Here is a 20,640-nt window from a genome sequence, read left to right as displayed (position 1 = left end):
TTAGTTCCCATCTCTGGGTCTTGGGCTAAACTGAGGCAGCCACTAACCCAAACTATTGGCAGGTAATACCCCTGTTAATAAAATGTTATCTTGCTTCAGTCTACCTTTCTTGAATTTCACTCATGACATTTTGATATAAAAACTGATGGGATTGAGTTCTTGGACCACAGTTAAGAGAATATAGAGTTCTAGTCCAGTCATTGACTCGTTTATAGTGGAAAATTATTTACAATCTGTCCATTTTGATTTTCTTACCTCTTCAAGTTGAGACAATAGTGCTTGTGCTACTTGCTTCATAAGATTTCAGCAATAACACGACAGCTCTGAAATTTCTTTTCAAAAAGTTAAAAACATTATTCTTTTGGTGATAGGCAGCAATAGCTCACAAAAAAAGTTCTATGCACACCACCTCATTTATCTTCATAACAACCACACGATGTAGGCAGAACAAGCATTCCTATTCCCGTATTAAAAAGGAAGAGGCTTGTACAACTAGTAAACAGTAGGTCCAGATTCAGCATGAAGTACTCTGACTGCAAAGACACTGTTGAGGGACATGCTTACTGAACACCACTGTGCTTGAGTGTTGTGCCTCTGCAGGAACAGTGAGTGAGCAGAACAGAAAGCTTGTGAAGGCAACCAGCAGGAGAAAAGGCTGGCAAGTTAGGTTAGGGGCGGATAATGAAGGTTTTGAATACCAGGCTAAGCAATTTTGGCTTATCTCACAGATGACAGGGAACCTCTTGTCTCAAATATTAATATTTTCAAAGTTGCATTTAGGGTTAGCAAGGGCTTAATTAGTTGCATAACCTTAGGTAAGTTATTTACTATCTGTCAAACAAAGGGATTAGTTTAGATCAGAGGGGCAGCCACAACACTCTCGACTGTGGCCTGAACCAGGTTAAAGTATAATCGGGAAATATTTAACAAAGTAAATAAAAATACAACAGAACGCAGATAATGTTAATATGAGGCCCGCAGGGATCCTCATGCACGTTTTAGTAGGCCCTCTTTCTCTCCGAGTTTAACACCAGTGGTTTAGATGCTTTCTCGTGCCCAGGTCTACCATTCTATGATTCTATAACTGTGCCACTCTTTGTCCTTTAGATACAGGATAAATATCTGCTTGAGTTTTAATTTCAGGAAAAATTTTGCCTCTGCCAATGAATCTAAATCTTTTATCAGCAGGAAACAAAACTATAGAACAAAGTTTCCTTTTGTCCAGTGTGCTGAAAAACTTAGAGCCAAAGTGTTATAATCTACTCACTCCAGGTACCCAAAAAGCATCTATTTTACTTCTCTGTATGATCTCTACTGTCTGAGTATTAAAATGTTTTACTTTTTGCTGTGTTTTGATCTGTAAGCCATCTCCATTTATTTCAGTAGTAAGAAGGGTACAAATATTTTTTAGTAATCTACTTCTATATGTATACTGTGCACATTGAAACTCATTAAAATTATTTTATTTTCTCTTTTATATTATTACAAATAACAACCCAGTGTCAAGAATTTTAGAAAACAAAAAAAAACTTAAAAGCACATAAAAAAATTTATTCTGAAAAGTTACCCTATATTTACATTTTCCAGATTTAAGTTGTAGAATATAGAAATGCCAAGAAAAATTTTAAAATGTTTCTGGTTCCAATGAGAGGCCTAGATGCTTTTGGCAGAATGAGCTTTAATTTTTCAGTGGACCAGCATATGCTATGGAAAGTCTGATGAAATACCTTTCCAGTAAATATGAAAGTAAACACCACGTGCAGCTGCTTCTCAGTTACTGTGGTCTGCACAGGCAGTCTCTGTTTTACACTCTGAACATGGCTGATACAGGAGACACATCAACAAGCAGCAAAAACACGTCACTTCATACTTTTCCTATACTATGCTGATAATATAATAAAAATAATGACAAACACAACTGCAGTTTTTTTAAAGGACATGCAAACCAGTGTTTGCAAACCAGTATTCTAGTTTTATAAGTGCTTAGACCAAAAGATAAAACATTCCTCTATAACTGTTACTGACTTTCTACAAAAGTTCTTGCCAGTGTTTACTTTATTGCACCATTGAACATAAAATATTTGGTGTGTGAGCACTAAAAATAATCTGAACTCCCTATGCATTTCCATTTCCCAAGTGAATATTTTATAGTAGAAAATGTCAGTAGTCTCAATATATATATTCAGAAAATTCTATTATCTTTAACATGCCTAGATGACACATGAATCTGGGAAATATCACTGCAATGGAAATTAGAAAGTAGCCAGATAAGTACAATGATCGACTCCATCAGCTGGAATCTGAAAGGCAGGCAGACAGCGTCTTCTACAGTTTTAAATGAAATGTGAATTCAAAATGTCCACAAGCTAACGTAAGATACAGTATCGGCTCTCTGACGCATAAATACAAGTATTACCTGGCTAGTTTTCGCAGATATCAATATGAGCTAATAATTCTCTGTGCTGACTCGTTGGGTACTGCGTTTTACATTTGGGACACTCTAAGAAGCTCTCATCCAACAGATTAGAGCGCTTTGGTGAATCCGTTTTTAACTTCTCCTCATGATCTCCTGGGAAACGGTCAGACCGCTCTATGTGGACGTACTCCTGGACTTGTTTCTGAAAAAGAGATTTCATCTGAAACTACAGTGCATAAAGATATAATGACAGGTGGGCTTACAGCCATCAGTAATCACCTTTACTCTTGAAGATGGATTTTCTTGTGAACCTCTACCCCCTCCCCTTCACAGCACCATAGTAAGGATTCCCTGGTAGCAGGGGAACACCAATCACCCAATAAGGACTGGGGTTGGATATCATTTTCATTTTAATTAAAATTCTTAGCCATAAAAAATCCCTCCCCCCTCCCACCCCCTCAAGCCAGGGTCTGTAGACGAATGCTAATTTGCAAAGCTAATTAGTTTGTGAGAAGAGGAAATACAGATCCAGCAAGAGAGTACACAATGAAAATCAATGGGTAAATTTATAAGAGGTTATACTGAGTGTGCACAGAGCACTTGTAAAACTAAAACCCTGTCCTTTTATCATTTCCCCTGAAGAGTTTACAGGACTCTGTAAGCCTTAAACTCTGAACCAATGCTTAAGACACTCTGTGAAGATGATGGATGGGACAGATACAAAAAGAAGTACAGAGAATGACTGGCAGACGACCTAAGACATTACTGAATTTTAAAAAGCACCTGGTTGTGCACAGAAAAGCAATCCATTTCCTTTTTAAAATAAAATGTTAAAATCAGTGCTGTACCAGAAATTGGGGTAAAGAGGAAGAGCACTGAGAGAGTGGGAAAGGCATAGAGACTAGGTACTCTTGCAAGGCCTTATGATTCTGCAAAACTAGATTTTGGCTGTGGAAAATTTACAAAGTTACAGCTAGGGAGAAACTAAAGTGCTTTTAGTGATCTAGATTATGACTCCCAATTTCCTACCTACTATCAAAATGCATAAACGGGAGCACCAAGACAATCTGTCATGGCTGTGGGCTGTAGTCTTCATATTATGAGAATATCATACAATATTTCATTCAAAAAAAGTTAAGACTATCTAGATTCTTTTTTTTTTTTCATTCTCACCATCTAGGATAATGTTCTGTACATGCTAGGTGCTTAATAAAATGTGTGCTGAACAAATGAAATCAATACCCTGGCTCCACTACCTACTAACTGACTTTGGGCAAATAATTTTCCCTCTCTGAGGAGGATCCAGACATAGAATGGGACCTTTGGTCATTTCATCCAATCTCCTCATTTTAGAACTGAGCAAACTAAGCTCTCAAGAGGCAAGTGACTTGCCCAAGGTCAAACAGCTGGTCAATGGAAAAGCAGGGATGTAAGCCCAGGTTTCTCTGACTTCAAGTCCAACACTTAATACTTCTTCTGGCTCTAAAATTCTGTGAACCTAGAATCACAAAACATCTACAGTAAAAACAGTCAACTCGGCAATAGCACTTGTTTTGAAAACGTGAATTTGTTCGCATGTGATTGGTATATTAGGAACAATCTGAGGGTAAAGTGAATTTCGAATTTACTTATGCTCAGTTTCATTCTGGAGAAACAGCACGAACGCAGAGAACTGAACTACTTCACAATAACTCAGAAGCTGCAGCCCCTTTGACTCCCACTTCTACCAGCAAACTTCAGGTCTTTTTCAAGGTAAATTGCCATACATATAATCTCCAACTTATAAACAGATTGAGTTCTAAAAGTCTGTAAGTTGGTTGTTTGGAACTCGTAACACATTTTCCCATAAAAACAAATAATAAAATGGTGTCTAGTTCCCAGTCCAGTGCATGAAAACCTGCTGAACTCACAATGTAGCTGAGACAGCATAATAACAGCACTATTTCAACACAGCTAATCATCATGTTAATGTTCCAACAGGCAAATGCATTCTGAGTTTCTAACAGGAGGTCTGAAATCTCTCTCCTAACTAAGTGGTTCTCCCAGTACAAGCATGTGGGAAGGGATTCTGTCATGTGCAAAGCACGTAGTTTTGGATATTGGCAATCTGTTCACTTTCTATGTAGGAAGAGAAGCTATTTCTCTATATTAATATGTCTTAAATTGTAGCAGAAAAGGCAGCTGTGTGCATTGAAGTGTGGGCTCTGGGCTCATGCTCTTACCTGATTAGATTCGTCCTTCCCTGCCCCTCACCCGGCACATACACAAATATACCCCAACAGAGTGAGATTACAGTTCAAAATGAAATACTAGTTTAAGTATTCAAGACTCACCATGGGCTCCAGCCGTTTTATTTGTTCCCTTGCTCTTCTTAGCTCCTTAAGAACTCTATGTAATTGATGTTGCATGTTCTGGCGATCAAATTTTTCATTTTCAAAATCTATAGTACAAGCCTGGATCTGGTAAACCCCAAAAACAAATAATTATAGAGATGCAAATATTATTTAAGTAATAATTACAGTATAGTTTTCCTTGCTGTATAGCCACATAATTGATAAATAATAAGCAAATTTATTTTTACAAATAGTAAAAAAAAAATCAGTTTAATTCAGAAGAATCTGAAAACTTACATTCCAATTAGTGAAGGCTATGGAAAATCCAAGGAGGACGATGACTGACTGCTTGGGGCAGGGATGAGGAGAGAAAAATACTTCCATTCTTTCCTAGTGGGCTTAATTCTGTTCCTCTACTTCAAAACTGGGTACAAACAGTCCCAAAGCGATTCTCTCCCTAGCTGCTTTTTAAAAAAATTTTTTTTATGTAGGCCTACAAACTCCAAGTGACCAGAGAGGCATGTGGGTTGTCAGGGCCAGTCATTTGAGAAAGGCTGGATGGTCAAGCCAAATCAATAAGTCTGTATTAAGTGTCTACTGTGTGCCAGGAATGTTTTTGGTTGGTCTTCGTGGAATTTGGGATGAAGAGAATTACTTCAGTTCCTTTTTTTCTTCTATCTCAAACTTCAAGAGAAGGAAAAACCATGCTTTTGACAGTCATGTATTTTTTCCTATTAAGTTATCCCTGATTTGGAATTAGTAAGGAACTGAACACTGGGAATATTTACCCTACTAGATGCTTTTAACATTTGTAGAAACCTTTGCTTCTCTGTGCCATTCCAAGGCAGCTCTATTTGGGAAATTTCCCAAGATGGGAATTGATGAAGTAGATGGAGCAGAAATCCCCATCTACTCCTATGGGTCACTGCTTAACAGAATTTACCAAAAGACATCTCTTTTCAACAGGTACCTGGGCTCTCTCTCAAGCTAGCCCCAGGGGTGTACAATTGGTATGGTCTACCTAAAAATTCAAAAAATTTCTCATGTATTTTGTAATAATTGTCCACATGACATTGCAAAGGTAAGGAAATCTTTAATCTTCAGTGATGGATTCATGCTAAAAAGAATCTATAAGGAATACCTGTTGTTCCAATAAAGCCACCCTTGTGTGTTCCTTCTGTTGCTTTAGCAGAGATGTGGAGAGAAACTGGACCTACCACAGGGAGAGAAGAGCTGCATCATGACAACAGAATCTGCCATCATCTCCAGGAGTTGGTGTCTGAATTCATGCTTGAGCCAAAGGGCATTCATTGGTTTGTCTCTGGAGAGTCATGTGTATGTAGCCAAAGGAAGCAGCTATTCTAATCTGCTATTCTGACTATAATTTGGCGATGACGATGAGGTAGAGTGACATGAGGAGGATGGAGAAGGGAATGAGCCACAGAATAGGAAGGAAGTTGATGAATAGCTTCTTGAATTCTGTAGCAGCAACCACCACTACTTACCACCAACAGGAGGCTGCATTACAAGGGGAAAGAAGGCTGAATCCAAAGAGGCCCTGAGTTCAAATCCTATCCCTGATGCTCTTGCCCTGAGTGACCTTCGGCAAGTCCCTTAACTTTTCTGGCTTTCACTTTCCTCATCTATAAAATGTGTACTAGATGGCCCCTGAGGTCCCTTTCAGCTTCTCTCCCTCTCCCCCCTCCTTTTATTGGAGGGTCTAACCTTTGCCAATGCTTCTCGAAGCGTGCTGACTGGAAAAAGTGAACTGAGGGGAAGCTAGCTTCCCTCAGCTACAATCATGGAGATCTTTCACACACCACCACTCCTGACACCCCCAAACAGGAAGGACTGGTTGTGGTTCAGGGGTAAGACCCTGAACAGCTACTCACCTTCCCATCTACTTCTTCTGAAGATTTTTTGACAGTCTGTTTTATATTTTTAGTGAACCTCACTGCAAGAAAGATAATGCTGAGAAGTGCGTCCCACTCACGAACACCCTCACTCTACTAAATGATCTAGCACAGTTTGGGAATAACGGAGTCAGACAAATGCTGATGAGACACGAACAATGTGACGGTCACGGAATCTAACTGGAAGCGTGCTAGAAAAACCACAGAGGGCTCACCTGAGATAACAGATCTTCAGACCTTTTTTTTTCTTCTTCAAGTTTCTCTCTGGCAATTTCATTCTCTTTCTTTAGTTTCTGTATTTTCCCTGTTTTGTACCTGTTATCTTCCATATGTTGTACCTCAGCCTCTCTTAGAGAAGACAACAGGTTATTTAAATCTACATTTTCTTTCTTGGCTTCTTCATATTTCCTTCGGAATTCATCAAGTTCAAAACTCAGATGGGTTACAGTTTGTCGTTCAGCCTCCAGGTCCTTTTGGACATTCATCATCCAGAGATGGTCAGAGTGGTTTTGCCTCTCTTCTTGAAGACAGCCTAATGCAAGGGACAGTAAGTAACACCTCATTTTAGCCAAGAAATTTGGTCCCCAAATGTTGGCTGGAAAGCAAATCTCTACAATTCACATTTTCCCACTGACTTCTATTACAACTATGGAGCTTATTTCCACAAGTTCTCAGACCCTATATGGAATTAAAATCACATTTGAAAAGACAGCAAACTTTTATTTAAAATATTATGTTCCCTTAGGATTAGATCCAAGTATGACAGGGTCACATCATTTAAAGAGAGGATTTCTCTTTAGACATTCTTCTATACTGCTATCTCCATCTTAAGTAATTCCATTTGAAATCTGAAAATTGAAAAATAAGCTTGTGTTGATCAGTTTTCTGTGCCAATTTGATTAAGATTAGTGCTTTATTTAAGTAAGGGTTTGCTGCCTTTTGGGGGCTACTAACATTTTGAAGAGTGTTTTGTTCTATTGAGTTATCTTTTCTAAGTTATTTATTTACAGTTAATTTCACCAGGAATTTCTGTACTCTAAATCTCTTGTGAGTATATAAGAATAAATAATGACCATAGAAAAACCTGAAAGACTCATTTATATACTTTACTACTTCTGTAAAAGCAAATTTCCTTGAATTCACAGAATTTCAGAGCTGGAAGGGAGCTCAGAGGTCTTCTATTTCCAACCTGTACCTGGTTATGAGTCTCCTTTATAATGTATCCAATAAATAGTTATCTCAGAGGGCAGCTAGGTAACGCCATAGTGCATAGAGTGCCAGGCGTGGAGTCAAGAAGATTCATCTTCCTGAGTTCAAATCTGGCCTCAGACTAGCTGTGACTCTGAGCAAGTCATTTAACTCTGTTTGCCTCAATTTCCTCAAATGAGCTGGAGAAGGAAATGGCAAACCACTATAGTATCTTTGCCAAGAAAACCCCAAATGGATTCATAGAGTCGGACACAACCGAGAAAAGATTGAACAACCACCACACGGTCATCTAGCCTTTGCTAGAACTCTATTAAAAAGTAACCAATTTGGTACATTTTTACAAAAAATGTTCTAAGCCTTAATTGCAGAAAAATAATATAACTCACATTTTATATAGTGAATTAAGGTTTACAAAGTGCTTTCCTCACAAAAGCCCTGTAAAATAGGTAGTATAGGCTTTGTTCTTCCTATTTTACAGATAATGACAGTGAAGTTCAGAGAAATGAATGACTTTTCCATGGCTCCACAGCAAGGTCAGGGATAGAACTTTACACTAGGTGGTTGAGGTCCTTTTTGGTTTTCAAATCCTATGACTCTATGGGGAGGCCTATGGAAAGATTACTTTTATGATAGTTTTTTTAAAATTTATATGCATAAAATGGAAATATGGGGGGGGGGGTTAAAATCTGAGAAGGCCAGGAGGAATTAAAATTTAACATGGGAGTTTCCCTCTAGCCAGAATCAAACTGCTCCAACTCTAATTGGTGAGGAAAAATAATGTTTTGTTTTGTTTTTTAAAGATAAGTCAAGGTTAATAAACTTACTGGAAGCAAAAGGCAGAGAGAGATAAACTAGATCATCTCTCAAGGCCCCTGTGACTCTGCAGGAGTGAAGAGCTAGGTTTTGGTTAGAGGAAATGTACATGTTTATAATGAGCAAAAACAAAGTACTTTTAGTGATCTAAATTAGTTGATTTCCCATTCTCTATCTGGAGGGCTACCAAAATGCATAAATAAGCATACTAAAACAAACTGTATTTTCATGTCTCTGCCATGGCTGCCGTCTGGAGACTTCATATTTCAAAAGCACAAACAATGCATCATTGAAAAATGGTGCTGACATGTATAACCAATATCAAATTGTCTACCATTTTAGGAAGAGGGGGCGGGGAGGGAGAAAGAAAAATTTGGAACTCAAAATCTTATAAAAATGAATGCTAAAAATTGTTTTGACATGTAATTGGGAAAAATACTATTAAAAATGGTGCTGAGGGGTTGTGAACTTACTAGATGCAACGTTAACTTCCAATTCACAGTGCCATTAGAGCAAAAAATATTTAGTGCATGGAACTTTTTAAGGTTTATAATGAACTGATTCTTAATGGCAGGGCAACACATTTCATTAAAATGGAATCAACATGTGCAGTTAAGCCGATTAATCTCTCTTATTTGTAAAGGCCCATCTTGGGCAAAATCATAACTTTAAGGAACCCAGAATCTGCTACTTCCTGTTGTATAGTACCAATCTGTCAGATGAATTAGCTTATCTTTATATCGACTCATCAAGAAGTGCCTCTAGGTTGAAAGCATACCTCTGTCTCTTACTGTCTGTGTAACCTGGAGCAAGTCACTTTAACCTCTTTTGGCCTCAGTTTCTTCATCTGTAAAATGAGGGGGATGGACTTGATGGCTTCTAAAGTCCTCTCTTCCAACTCTAAACCTAAGGTCCTATAATAGTAAATGGATTGTTTTTGCGATGGTAAAGTAGATTTCCATTCCAAAGGCATGGTTCATCTGGCATTACTGTCTATCAATTTTTATGGCTCCCATTTTTACTGGAATGAAGAAATAGCTTCTAGAATCCTTTGACCTCTTTCAATCCTATCAACTTTGTTTCAAATGTGAATTTGGAACAGAAACTATACAAAGTACAAATGCCAAAGCTCTCCTCAACTAATAACCAAACGCTCCTGTCTGGTTTGAATGCTGGGTGGGGGCTGCTGAACAACAACTTAATAATTAGATCTACTTTCTGCATCTAACTGGAAATAGCCTTGTTAGTAGAAGGTTAGTGCATAATTCTTGCCAAGGTCCAACAGGCCATCCCTCCACACACAGTGTGAAACACCCTTGCACATCTTCTATTTAGTATGCTTAGGATAGCTCTTGCTCCATCTTTCTGCAGCCTTCTGAAGTTACTGTACAAACCATACAGGTAGCTGACAGTGTGGGTATTCATGCTGCTCCCCTCTGGCAGCTCCAAAGGTGGAAGTGTGGTGTGGTGGATAAAGTACTGGCCTTAGAGTCAGGAACGCCCAAGTTTGAATCTCATCTGACGTTTACTCAGTACTCTTGGGCAAGTCACCTGACTTCTTTGGGCCTCAGTTTCCTCCTCTGTAAAATGAGGGAATTGGCCTTGTTGACCTTCAAGGTCCCTGCCATTCTCACATTCTTAGAATCAGATCCTCGGGGGCAGACTTTCATTTTCCTTTGTATGCCCATTGCTCAGCACAACGCCCAGCACACTGGGAGAGCTTAATCCACGTGTACTGAATCTGGGGCACTAAGGGGACCAGAGCTGTTTCTCTTCACTGCATCCTCCCTCACTACCACAACACTCAGCCTTCTCCCTTACCTGAATACTCACATGACATCAGACTTGGGGATGGGGAAAGGAAAGTCATTTTTAACTCTCCTCTTCCAGTGCAGCCCAGCTCTCCCTCAGCCTGAGCTGCTTTCTGAGCTGGAAGCAGGAATTAGTCATTGCTCCATTCACTTTTATCTTGCCAGTTTCCTGTCAGGAGCTTGACACAGCAGGATTACGTCATCTCATCTTAAATGCTATATCAAGTAGGGTAACTCTTTGCCCAAGGAGAAAGGACTATATCCCCCCGAGCCAAGTACAGCCATGGCATCACCCCAGTTCTCAGCCCCTGGAAGCATCTGTCAGCCAGAGACTCTCAGAACATCTGAGCTCCTGAGTATTTTTGGCGGAGGAGGAAAGGCCTCTCCCCAGGCTTTTCCCGGGTTATGGGTCCAGGGATCTTCACATGGGCTTATAATGGCACCTTGCTTTTCCCAGTCCTTCACTTCCAATTGTAGTAAGGTAGTCTAAAATTCATGAGCAGTTAGTTTCTTTAATACTAAGTCAAATCAATAATGACTATTGGACACAAAAAACCCCCTGAGAGCAAACAGGCCTCAAGAAATGAGAGAAACAACAATAACCCTTAATACTTATAAGTAAAAGCAAATGATATCTGGTCAAAGTATGGCTGTGCCTGTTTGTTTCCTCCCCCAATTATCACACCACTAAGCTTACTCTCCTACAAAAAACACTCGGTACATATAAGTGGGGAATCAGAGAAAGCTTCCAAAAGAGAATTCTGAAGGAATAAAGAATCATGGATTGGTAGAAAGGCTGGAGGAATGCTGAGAAGCAATGTGGTATTAGGAAAAGAGTGATAGACTTGGCCTCAGAAAATCCTAGGTTCAAATCCTGCCTCTGACACTTGCCATGTGACCATGGGAAAGCTAATTAACCTTTCTCTGTGTTTCAGTTTCCATACCTCTATAATGGAAGCACTCTGTATTGCATACTTTACAGGACTGTTCTGAGGCTCAAATGAAATAATCTGTAAATATAGCAAGCACTTTGCAAACCCATCAGCTATTGTTAATCCAAAGTTGTAGGTAACTAAATCTTTGCTCCATGACTTTCTTTTTAAGTTAATATTTAGGAAATCCAAAGGATTAGGGTGAGCTGGAATTACTAATGTGGGGGTTGGTAAATTGCTCCTAGTTGCTTAGTTCTAACATACATTTTATACAATTCTATACATTCTCTATATAAGATACATTCTATTTGACAAATGATTTTGGAGAGCTTATTCTAACAGAAATCTTTTGTAACAGCCTGACCTTCTGAGTCACTCCTTTTTGACTGCTGTTGCGGTGAATGAGCAGCTGCTTCTAACTGCCGTTCCAATTCAGAGATTTTTGCCCTAAGGCCCATCACATAGGCCTCTCGCTGCTGATCATATACAAGCCACTGCTGATTCTTCTCCAGAGCCTTTGAGTGAAGATGGAAAACAAAATAAATAATTGAAATAGAAAAAGTCAAAAACAAAGGGGCCCAGACATTATTTGCAAAAACCAGAAGAAAGCCCTTGGCATAGAAGAGAACTTAATTTGATCAAATAAGAAAACCTATTTACAATGCTTTGCAAACCTTAAAGGATTATTTATGTAAGTGCTTGCTCCCCCAACTACTTTGCCTCCTGTTCGGCCCATGTGGCAGGGAGGTGGTTTGTAAAAATATTCAGGTTTAGAACAGAAAACCACATTTACTTAGGTACATTTCCACATACCTGTGGTTGCTATAGTTAAATGAGAGTGTCCCTGAATTGAAAATGTCGACAACTCTGACAAATTTTGGTTTATACCTTAGACCTTGAGTTTGCATAAGTAACTGAAATGTATTAGTCACTGTACAAACTAATAAGTGTAAGGGTTATATAGTCAAATGTGAAGGGAGACAAAGACTATTAGTTTCATAAAAGAGATGAATTATAATACATTCACGTCTACATTGTTCAAACCAAGGAGAAAAGCACCATAATTCAACATACCAGAAAATTCACTATATGTGAGGGCATTTTTTGAAAGTTTTAACAAATAATTATATTTTGCTTTGCTAATATTAAAATATGATTGCATTTACTGAGGAAACACCAAGTGACTGCTAGGTAAGGTGGCTTAATGTGTCAGGTAATTCGAAGAAGACAGACCAGAAATGAAAATTTACCAGGGAGAATTGCAGAAATTACTACAAGTGAATAAACCACACAGATAAAAAAAAGGGCTGACTGTATTACGATAATCTAAGGCATGCATTAGCATTATAATTTCCTTAGTAACAGTTTACTGATTAAAAACCAACCATTCTACTGTACTAAAGCAGAGAAAGTGCTGGTAAGATCTGGCACCTGGCCCTCCAGAAAGCTCTATGCAGTTGGGAGTGCATCACGGTCAGGTTCAGAATGTGTCACGGAGCCCACACAGCACCTTTTGGGGTTCACCTTGTGAGGGGATAGGGGAAGTGATTTCCCACTGAATCTTTAAGGCTCGGGGTCCAGGTGCTCTCCCAGGCAGCGTTATCAGTATTAAACGAACAATAAGCCGAGTCCGGCAGATGTTATATCTGAACTGCACTGTTTTTAGTTCCTTTCATGTGGGGAGGTGGGGTGAAAGGTCAGGGTAAGGAAATTCTGGGGGTGGGGAGAGAAGACACCCCAGTGGACTTGGAGCTTGGCGATGTCTGAAATTAGTGTGAATCCAAATGTGTACATAACACCCTGTGATTCACAGTCACTGTTGAAAAACCCCTCTATTCACTGTCCCTGCCCACATTCTCATCTCTGTGGGGTCTGGCCTGAGCCAGGCCCCTGATGCTAGCCTCTTCTTTCCCTCCCTTCCCTTTCCTAGTAACCTTTGTAAATCTGGATGGATTGTTTAAAAATTCTCCTTCATCCCATACATCCTCTCGTAGTCTTTCCAACTTGTGGTCCTCATGAAACATAGTTTTTTTGTTTGTTTTGTTTTTCCTGAAGACATTGCATTCTTTTCTCCTGCCTACTCATACACACTCAAGATCTTCTGACAATTTGTAACCATGTTTTAACTGGAACATGGCTTTGCAAACACAGCCTGCTCCACCTATGCTTCACATTTAACCCTGGTCATCTTCTTGCCATTTGCCTTCCTGTCTCCCTTCCATTTTCCACCCCTAGTTGTTGTTGCTTAGTCATTTCAGGAATGTCCAACTCTTGATGGCTCCATTTGGGGTTTTCTTGGCAAGGACACTGGAGTGCTTTGCCATTTCCTTCTCCAAATCATTTTACAGATGAGGAACTGAGGCAAGCAGGATTAAGTGACTTGCCCAAGATCACACAGCTGCTAAGTGTCTGAGGCCAGATTTGAATTCAGATCTTCCTGACTCCAGGCCAAGTATTCTAATCACTGTGTCACCTAGCTGTCCTCCACCCCTAGAACCATAATTAAATCACTACTGCCATTACTCAAGAGAAGCAATATGGTATAGGGGAGAAGATCACTAGAAATTAAATCAGAAATTGGGTTCAAATCCTGCCTCTATCACTCACTACCTGTGTGACCTCAGACAAGTCCCTTGACCTCTCCGGGCCTCAGGTTCCTGACTTGCAAAATCAGGGTGCTGAGATAGATAGCTTCCAAGGTCCCTCCAGCTTTATATCAATAATTCTGTAATCTATTAGAAAGTATTTCAACCAACTCCTCCATGGCTCCACTTATCATCTCTGTGATTTTTTAAATCAAAAATGTTCGTCCTTGGCCACCGTTTCCCATGTGTAATATCTTCCCTTTTCAGACCGTAATGTCTCACTTTTGTATCTGTATCCCCAGTGCTTAGCACAATGTGTGGGACAAGGTAAGTGCCCTTTCACTCAGTCAGCTCACTCCAACCTTCCACTACTAAATGGCCAGAACCTCATTGCCTCTTTTTCACGCTGTAATCTGGCTTCACATCTACTACTCTGTTGGAACTACTCTCTCAAAGGCTGCCAGTGAGGTAGATCCTATGGTCTTTTCTTGGTCTTCATTCTCCTTGACCTCAATGCAGCTCTTGACACTTCCTGGTCCCTCTCTCCTGTATGGGCTTCCAGGTCACTGATCTCTCCTGGTTCACCTCCTACCAATGTGACTGAACCTTTATGGGTCCTTACCCTAGTTCCTCAGCCACCTCCCACCATCCCACCAAGAGTGTTTTCCAAGGCTTTGTCCTCGATCCTCTTCTCTTTCTACTCACTTTCCTTTGGTGATCTCATCCACTCCTATGGGTTCAGATGACTCCCAAATCCATTTATCCATCCCTAACCCACCCTGACCTCGAGTCTTGCATCTCAACTACCTACTAGACCTTTTCCTCTTGTTGTTCCACTGGCATTTCACTCTCAACATGTCTCAAACCAGACTCATCTTATTTCCCCCAAAGCAACTCTCAAAACTTGTTAGTACTATCTTCTCCATAGGAACTCAAGTTAGAAACTCTGAGGTAATCTTTGCCTCTTCACTCTCTATTCCCCACTTATCCAATCAGTTTCTAAAAATCTGTCAATTCTGTTTCCACAGTATCTCTTGCAACCATTCCCTTCTCTTTACTCATGGCACCCTCATTCTTCACCTAAACCTTCACCTGCCCTCTTCCTTCGCTCCTGACTAAAAAGTGTCTCTCATCATTGCCAAGACTATGATCTTTATATCAACTGTGATCTTTGTATTTACATTTTCAATCTTCTCCTCTCTACTTCCATTCTCCCCTCCCTCTACCTGTAAACATGCTAAAATCCTCCAAACCTAAAATACCTCTTCTCCCCCTGCTCTCTCCTCAAATTATCATTCCATTCTCTCCTCATCACCACCAAACTTCTTGAAAAGTAGCCTATACTCACTGGATCCACATCCTTGCTATCTATTGACAATCTGGCTTCTACCCCGACCTGTGTTATTGAGACTGCTCTCTTGAGTTACCAATAATCTTTTTATTGCTAAACCCAATGGCCTTTTCTCTGCCTTCATAGTTAACACCTCTGTAACACCTGACACTGTGACTACCTCTCTCTTTCAGATGGGTTTCCTTCCTTCACTTCTGTGATAGTACACTCTCCTGGTTCTTCTGCTACTTTGCCTGCTTCCTCTGATGGCTATTCTTCCTTCTCCCGTGCTCCAAATGTAGTCATTTAGTGATCATATGGCACAGTGGCTAGACTGACTTAGAGTCAGGTCCACCTAAGTTCAAATTCCACCTTGATATTTATTAGCTTTGTGATCAAAGGCAAATCTCTTAATTTCTCTGAAATTCAATTTCCTCATCTGTAAAATGGGGAAAGTCACCTTTGTTCTATCCACCTAATGGCTGTTGTGAGGACAGGGCTTTGCACAACTTAAAGTTCTTTGGAAATGTGAAATGTTATTATTCCCAAAGTTCTGACCTCAGTCCTCTCCCCTCTACATGCCGTATCTCTTGAAAATATTGTCTACTCATGGCATCTAGAGTGGCTCTATGTACTACCAAATCTCTTTTTCTGACCTCTTAACCAAAGTTCCAGTTCTCCACTTCTCCTTCCTGATGCCTCATATTCAATATGTCCAAAACTAACCTTTCCTTCCAAACCCATTCCTCCTGACGTCTCCATTTCTGTTACTGGCATCACTATTCATCCAGTTTAGCCTGGAGGTTAGTGACTCCTCATTCCCTACATCCAATCAACTGCCAAGACCTACAGACTAGGGGATAACAATGAGAGTGGGAAAGGAGGCAGATTTAAGAGACACTGCTGAAGTTGAATCATTAGACCTTAGATGGGGGAAGGGAAAAACAGGAATTGAAAATGACTCTGAGGCTTTCAGAATCTTATAAAATATAAAGACATTTATTGTATTACACCATGTGATTTATAGTCAAGCTTTAACAAATACTGTTATAGGAAACAGAGTGTGATGAATTCAACAAGGGCATTAGTGGACTAAACAAAGAGGGATGTACAAATATGGGTGTGTGGATTTGAGATCTTTTTTAAGGCTCCTGTTTAACAATAGTAATAGCTAAGAGAATCTTGTAAAATGGAACAAATATATCAACCATCTGAGGATGAATGAGTAGTGGATCTTGACGTCACCAATAAAAGTTTATACAAAGATAAATTGCTTTTCTTATTGTTTAGAACAGTATCATATTAAAATGTAGATCTATATTTGCTATTACTCTTAGAAACCCTAGACAAGGGAGAATACACATTGTAAATTTCCAAAGGCTTTTCTGTCAGTGGTTGGGAAAAGAATGTGACGCTTCTAATCACCCTAGTGCCCTGGGCACCACACTTTGGGAAAAGGGTGGACAGACTCGGGGATGAAGGAGGGAATGGCTGTACTACTGATAGATGAATAATGTCTCTGAGAGAGAGAGAAAACTCTTTGGAAAGGTGGAGGTGGCTCTGTCAGTTGGTACTAAAACATGTGAGTTTCTTATGCACACATAAATTAATTCATAATCCCCACCACACACATCATCAAGCCAGAGCAATGTGCTCTCTCATTCCCCTTCCATACACATCTCTCAGACTGTCACTGTATTAAAATATCTTTTATCCTTCCAGGTTATCCTTGAAGTTTGATCTAAATCTATTTTATGCTAAACTGTTTTGTAGTTTTCCTAGCACTTCATGTTAAGGGGGAAGTCACTGGATCGCTGTTCGACAGCTTCTTTTTGCTTACTTTGTTTCACTGATCTACTCTTCTTTTTAACTAATATTACATAGTTTTGATAATTATCACTTTACAATAGTCTGAGATCTGGTAATGCTTTGTCCCTTCCAGATCCGATTTCAATGAGATGAGAAAATGAAAAGGATCTGTGATTTTGTCAGTATAACGAGTTCCCAGTGTGGGAGTTTCCTCTTTGAATACAGACCATAGATTGCAACCCACCCAATAATAAATAAATCCCTAGAGACTTTTCTGTGGCACAAAGAGCTTAAGTGATCTGCCCAGGGTCACAGGGTTAATAATTGTTAGAGAACATTTGAACCCAGGTCTTCCTGACTCCAAGCCACTACATCATGCTGCCTGACTTCACTTCTATAAAAACATGGTGGAGGGGCAGCTGGGTGGCGCAGTGGATAGAGCACCGGCCCTGGAGTCAGGAGGACCTGAGTTCAAATCCCGCCTCAGACATTTGATACTTACTAGCTGTGTGACCCCGGGCAAGTCACTTAACCCTGATTTCCTCACCAAAACAACAACAACAAAAAAAAAACACACGGTGGGACATGGGCAGGGGGGCAGGGAGTGGAGAGAAGAGGAGAAGGAGAATTAAAGGTGGTTTTCCCCCCCAGATATAAGCTGGTATACTTGACTTTGGTTCTGGAAAAATTCTAGAACACATTATTAAAGGGATAGTTTGTGAGCACTGAGAAAAGTAAATGGTGATTACTAGTCAGTGTAGGTTCATTAAGAACAAGTCACAACAGACTAACTCCTCATTTCCTTTTTAACAGGATTATCAGGGGAATAAAATCAGGCTTAAATTTCAGCAAAGTGTCTGATGATGCCTCTCATGAGATGGAGGAGAGATAGAGAGGTAGGGACCGGATGATAGTAATTAGATGCATTTGAAACTGGTTGAATGAGCAGACCCAAAGAGTGGTGATGATCAGATCTATATCAAGTTGGAGGGAATAGTGCAGTGCCACTGGCATCTAGCTCTGTTCTGTTCAACTTTTTTTTTTAGTGACTTGAAGAAAGATATAATTACTTGTCAAGTTTGCAGATGACACAAAGCTAGGAAGTCTGGCTAATTAGCATTGGATTTTTTTTTTAATTTGTTGAATTTGTTGAATGACAGGGAATCTAAAGGATCCAAGATGTTAGAATAATGGGCCCAATCTAATAAATTTAAATTTAGTAGAAACAAGTATAAAGACTTACATTGTAGGGGGCACCTAGGTGGTGCAGTGGTTAGAGCACCAGCTCTGGATTGAGGAGGACCTGAGTTCAAATCCAGCCTCAGATACATAACACTTACTAGCTGTGTGACCCTGGGCAAGTCACTTAACTCCCATTGCCCAACCAAGAAAAAAAAAAACCCAAAACAAGACTTACATTGTAGTTAAGAAATCCACTAGATAGAAGCAGTATGATAAAAAAAAAGTTTGTGTGAAGAAGGTATGAAAGTTTTATTGGACTGCAAGCTCCATGTGAGTCAATAGGGTGACATGGCAGCCATAAAAGCGAATGCTATCTAAAGCTGCCTTAGTAAAAGCAGAGTATCCAGAATGAGGGAGGTTAGAGTTCTGCTGTACTGTCTTGGCCACACTATATCTGGTATAGTTTTGGTTCAGACATATTTTGGGAATTATGAAGGAACTTGGAGAAAAGAAGATTTAGGTGGACACAAATAGCAATGCTTTTTTTATTATCTGAAAAGCTGTCACATAAAAGACAGGTTGAACTTGTTTGGTTTGAACACAGAAAGCAGAAGTAAGAGCAATGGGGGAAGTTATAGAGTCAGATTTAGGCTCCAAATAAAGAAAAACTTCCTAACAATTAGAGCTGAACAAAAGTAAAATAAAAATCCTCAAGTAGTGTTGAACTTCCATCACAGGATGTCTGCAGGGGGAGCTACACAGACATTTTTAGGGATGTTACAGAGGGGTTTCCTTCTCAGATGTAGATTGGACTAAATAATAATAGGGGTCCCTTACAATGCTGAGAGTTTATGCTTACAGAGTGAGAATTGACCTGACTCCCATACTTCCTAGGAACTGATCTGCCAGTTAATACCAGAGTCCTGTCCTCCCTAGCCATAACTGTAAAAGGTATTGTCTTTTGTTCTTAATTTTTAAATTATGTCATACACATGTATACACATATGTACACAAATATATATTACATAACATGCGTACACATATATACATATACACTATAGGTACATACATATAAATGTGTGCATGACATTCATTTGGAGCTTTTTGTGATATACAAGATGTTGGTTTAAACTATTTTCTGCTAAACTCCTCTGCTGTTTTCCCAGCACTTCAGGTTAAATAGGGAGTCACTGGAGTTTGGTATCTTCTTTTGCATCCCCTATTTCATTGACCTACTATTTTTAACCAATATTATATAGTTTGATAATTATCATTCTAAAATAGTTTGAAATCTGGTAATGCTATGCTCCTTCCTTATTGGCCTTTTTTCACTGTCCCTTGAGATTCTAAATTAGGTCTGTACAACCTGCAGCCCGCTGGCCACTTAAGGCCCTTGGCAGCTTGCCTCATGCCAAAGGATTTCCTCCATATATGAAGGATGCTTTCCTCTACATTTTTCGAGGGCTACATGAAATCCTTTGGCATGAGGCAAGCTGCCAAGGGCCTTAAGCGACCCAGGGCTGCAGGTTGTACAGGCCTGCTTTAGATCTTTATTCTTAAAAATGAGTTTTAATATTTTGTTTAATTCTATAAAATTGTTATTGTTTGGATTAGTGTATTACTAAATCTACAAATTAGTTTAAGTATCATTTTTATTATATAGGCATAGCAAGGAAGAAAAACAAAATACACAAAAGTCCATACTGGGCCCATATCAGTATGGACCTTCCCAGCTTTTCCAGCTTGGTGGGACTCACTGGCATTTATGTTCCATTGGACCTAAGGCTCCGGGGTCATCCTCACATCATAAGACATCAGAATAGGACATTACTTTATCTGATGTTTAGCACAGTGCTTGCGCTTTATATAGTAGGTGCTTAATAGATGCTTATTGGCTGACTTTAACATAAGCAAATCTTAATGCATAAAATAAATGAATAGCTGTTTTATGTTGGAATGGAACTAGAACCACATTTCCTAATACATACAAATGAAGTTTTCAGTGGTAAGTACAACAAATATAATAGATTTGTGCTAATTAGCTGAGGATCAGAAAATTTCAGAAAAACTTTATTTCAAGATGTTTCAAAAGGAAATAAACGTGGATCCCTGTCTACTGGGCCATTGCAAACCGATGAAGGTTGGAGAAGACCACGATACAAGTTAAGTAAGATAAGGAAAAGTTGAAGGACCATCTAATAAGGGATATTTATGTGCATGTAGGCACATGAACAAATGCATAAGGAGGAAAAGGCTACATAACTGAAGAATGACTAAATTGTGGCCGGAAGAATACATAAAGTAACA

General features: G+C 39.5%; 1 protein-coding gene across 3 annotated transcripts in view; it reads right to left on the bottom strand.

Annotated features, from left to right (window-relative positions):
• Nucleotides 1–1,541: 1,541 nt before the first annotated feature.
• CEP55 (centrosomal protein 55) overlaps nt 1,542–20,640 on the bottom strand; it is a 38,058-nt gene continuing 18,959 nt past the window's right edge. For 2 of the 3 annotated variants that reach the window (XM_027839839.1, XM_027839841.1), the window contains exons 5-9: nt 11,792–11,942; nt 6,878–7,194; nt 5,891–5,962; nt 4,750–4,875; nt 1,542–2,618 (exon numbers count right to left, since the gene is read on the bottom strand). In XM_027839839.1, the coding sequence (XP_027695640.1) occupies nt 2,421–2,618; nt 4,750–4,875; nt 5,891–5,962; nt 6,878–7,194; nt 11,792–11,942 (864 nt within the window). In that variant the 3' untranslated portion in view covers nt 1,542–2,420. The remainder of the gene's footprint in view (nt 2,619–4,749; nt 4,876–5,890; nt 5,963–6,877; nt 7,195–11,791; nt 11,943–20,640) is intronic. The other variant, XM_027839842.1, reaches the window with a different exon arrangement.

Source organism: Vombatus ursinus, unplaced genomic scaffold (assembly GCF_900497805.2).
Source record: "Vombatus ursinus unplaced genomic scaffold, bare-nosed wombat genome assembly UNPS02014833.1, whole genome shotgun sequence".
Lineage (NCBI taxonomy): Eukaryota > Metazoa > Chordata > Mammalia > Diprotodontia > Vombatidae > Vombatus > Vombatus ursinus.
The sequence above is the reverse complement of the archived record's forward strand: the minus strand, read 5'-3'. Positions and strand labels throughout refer to the sequence as shown.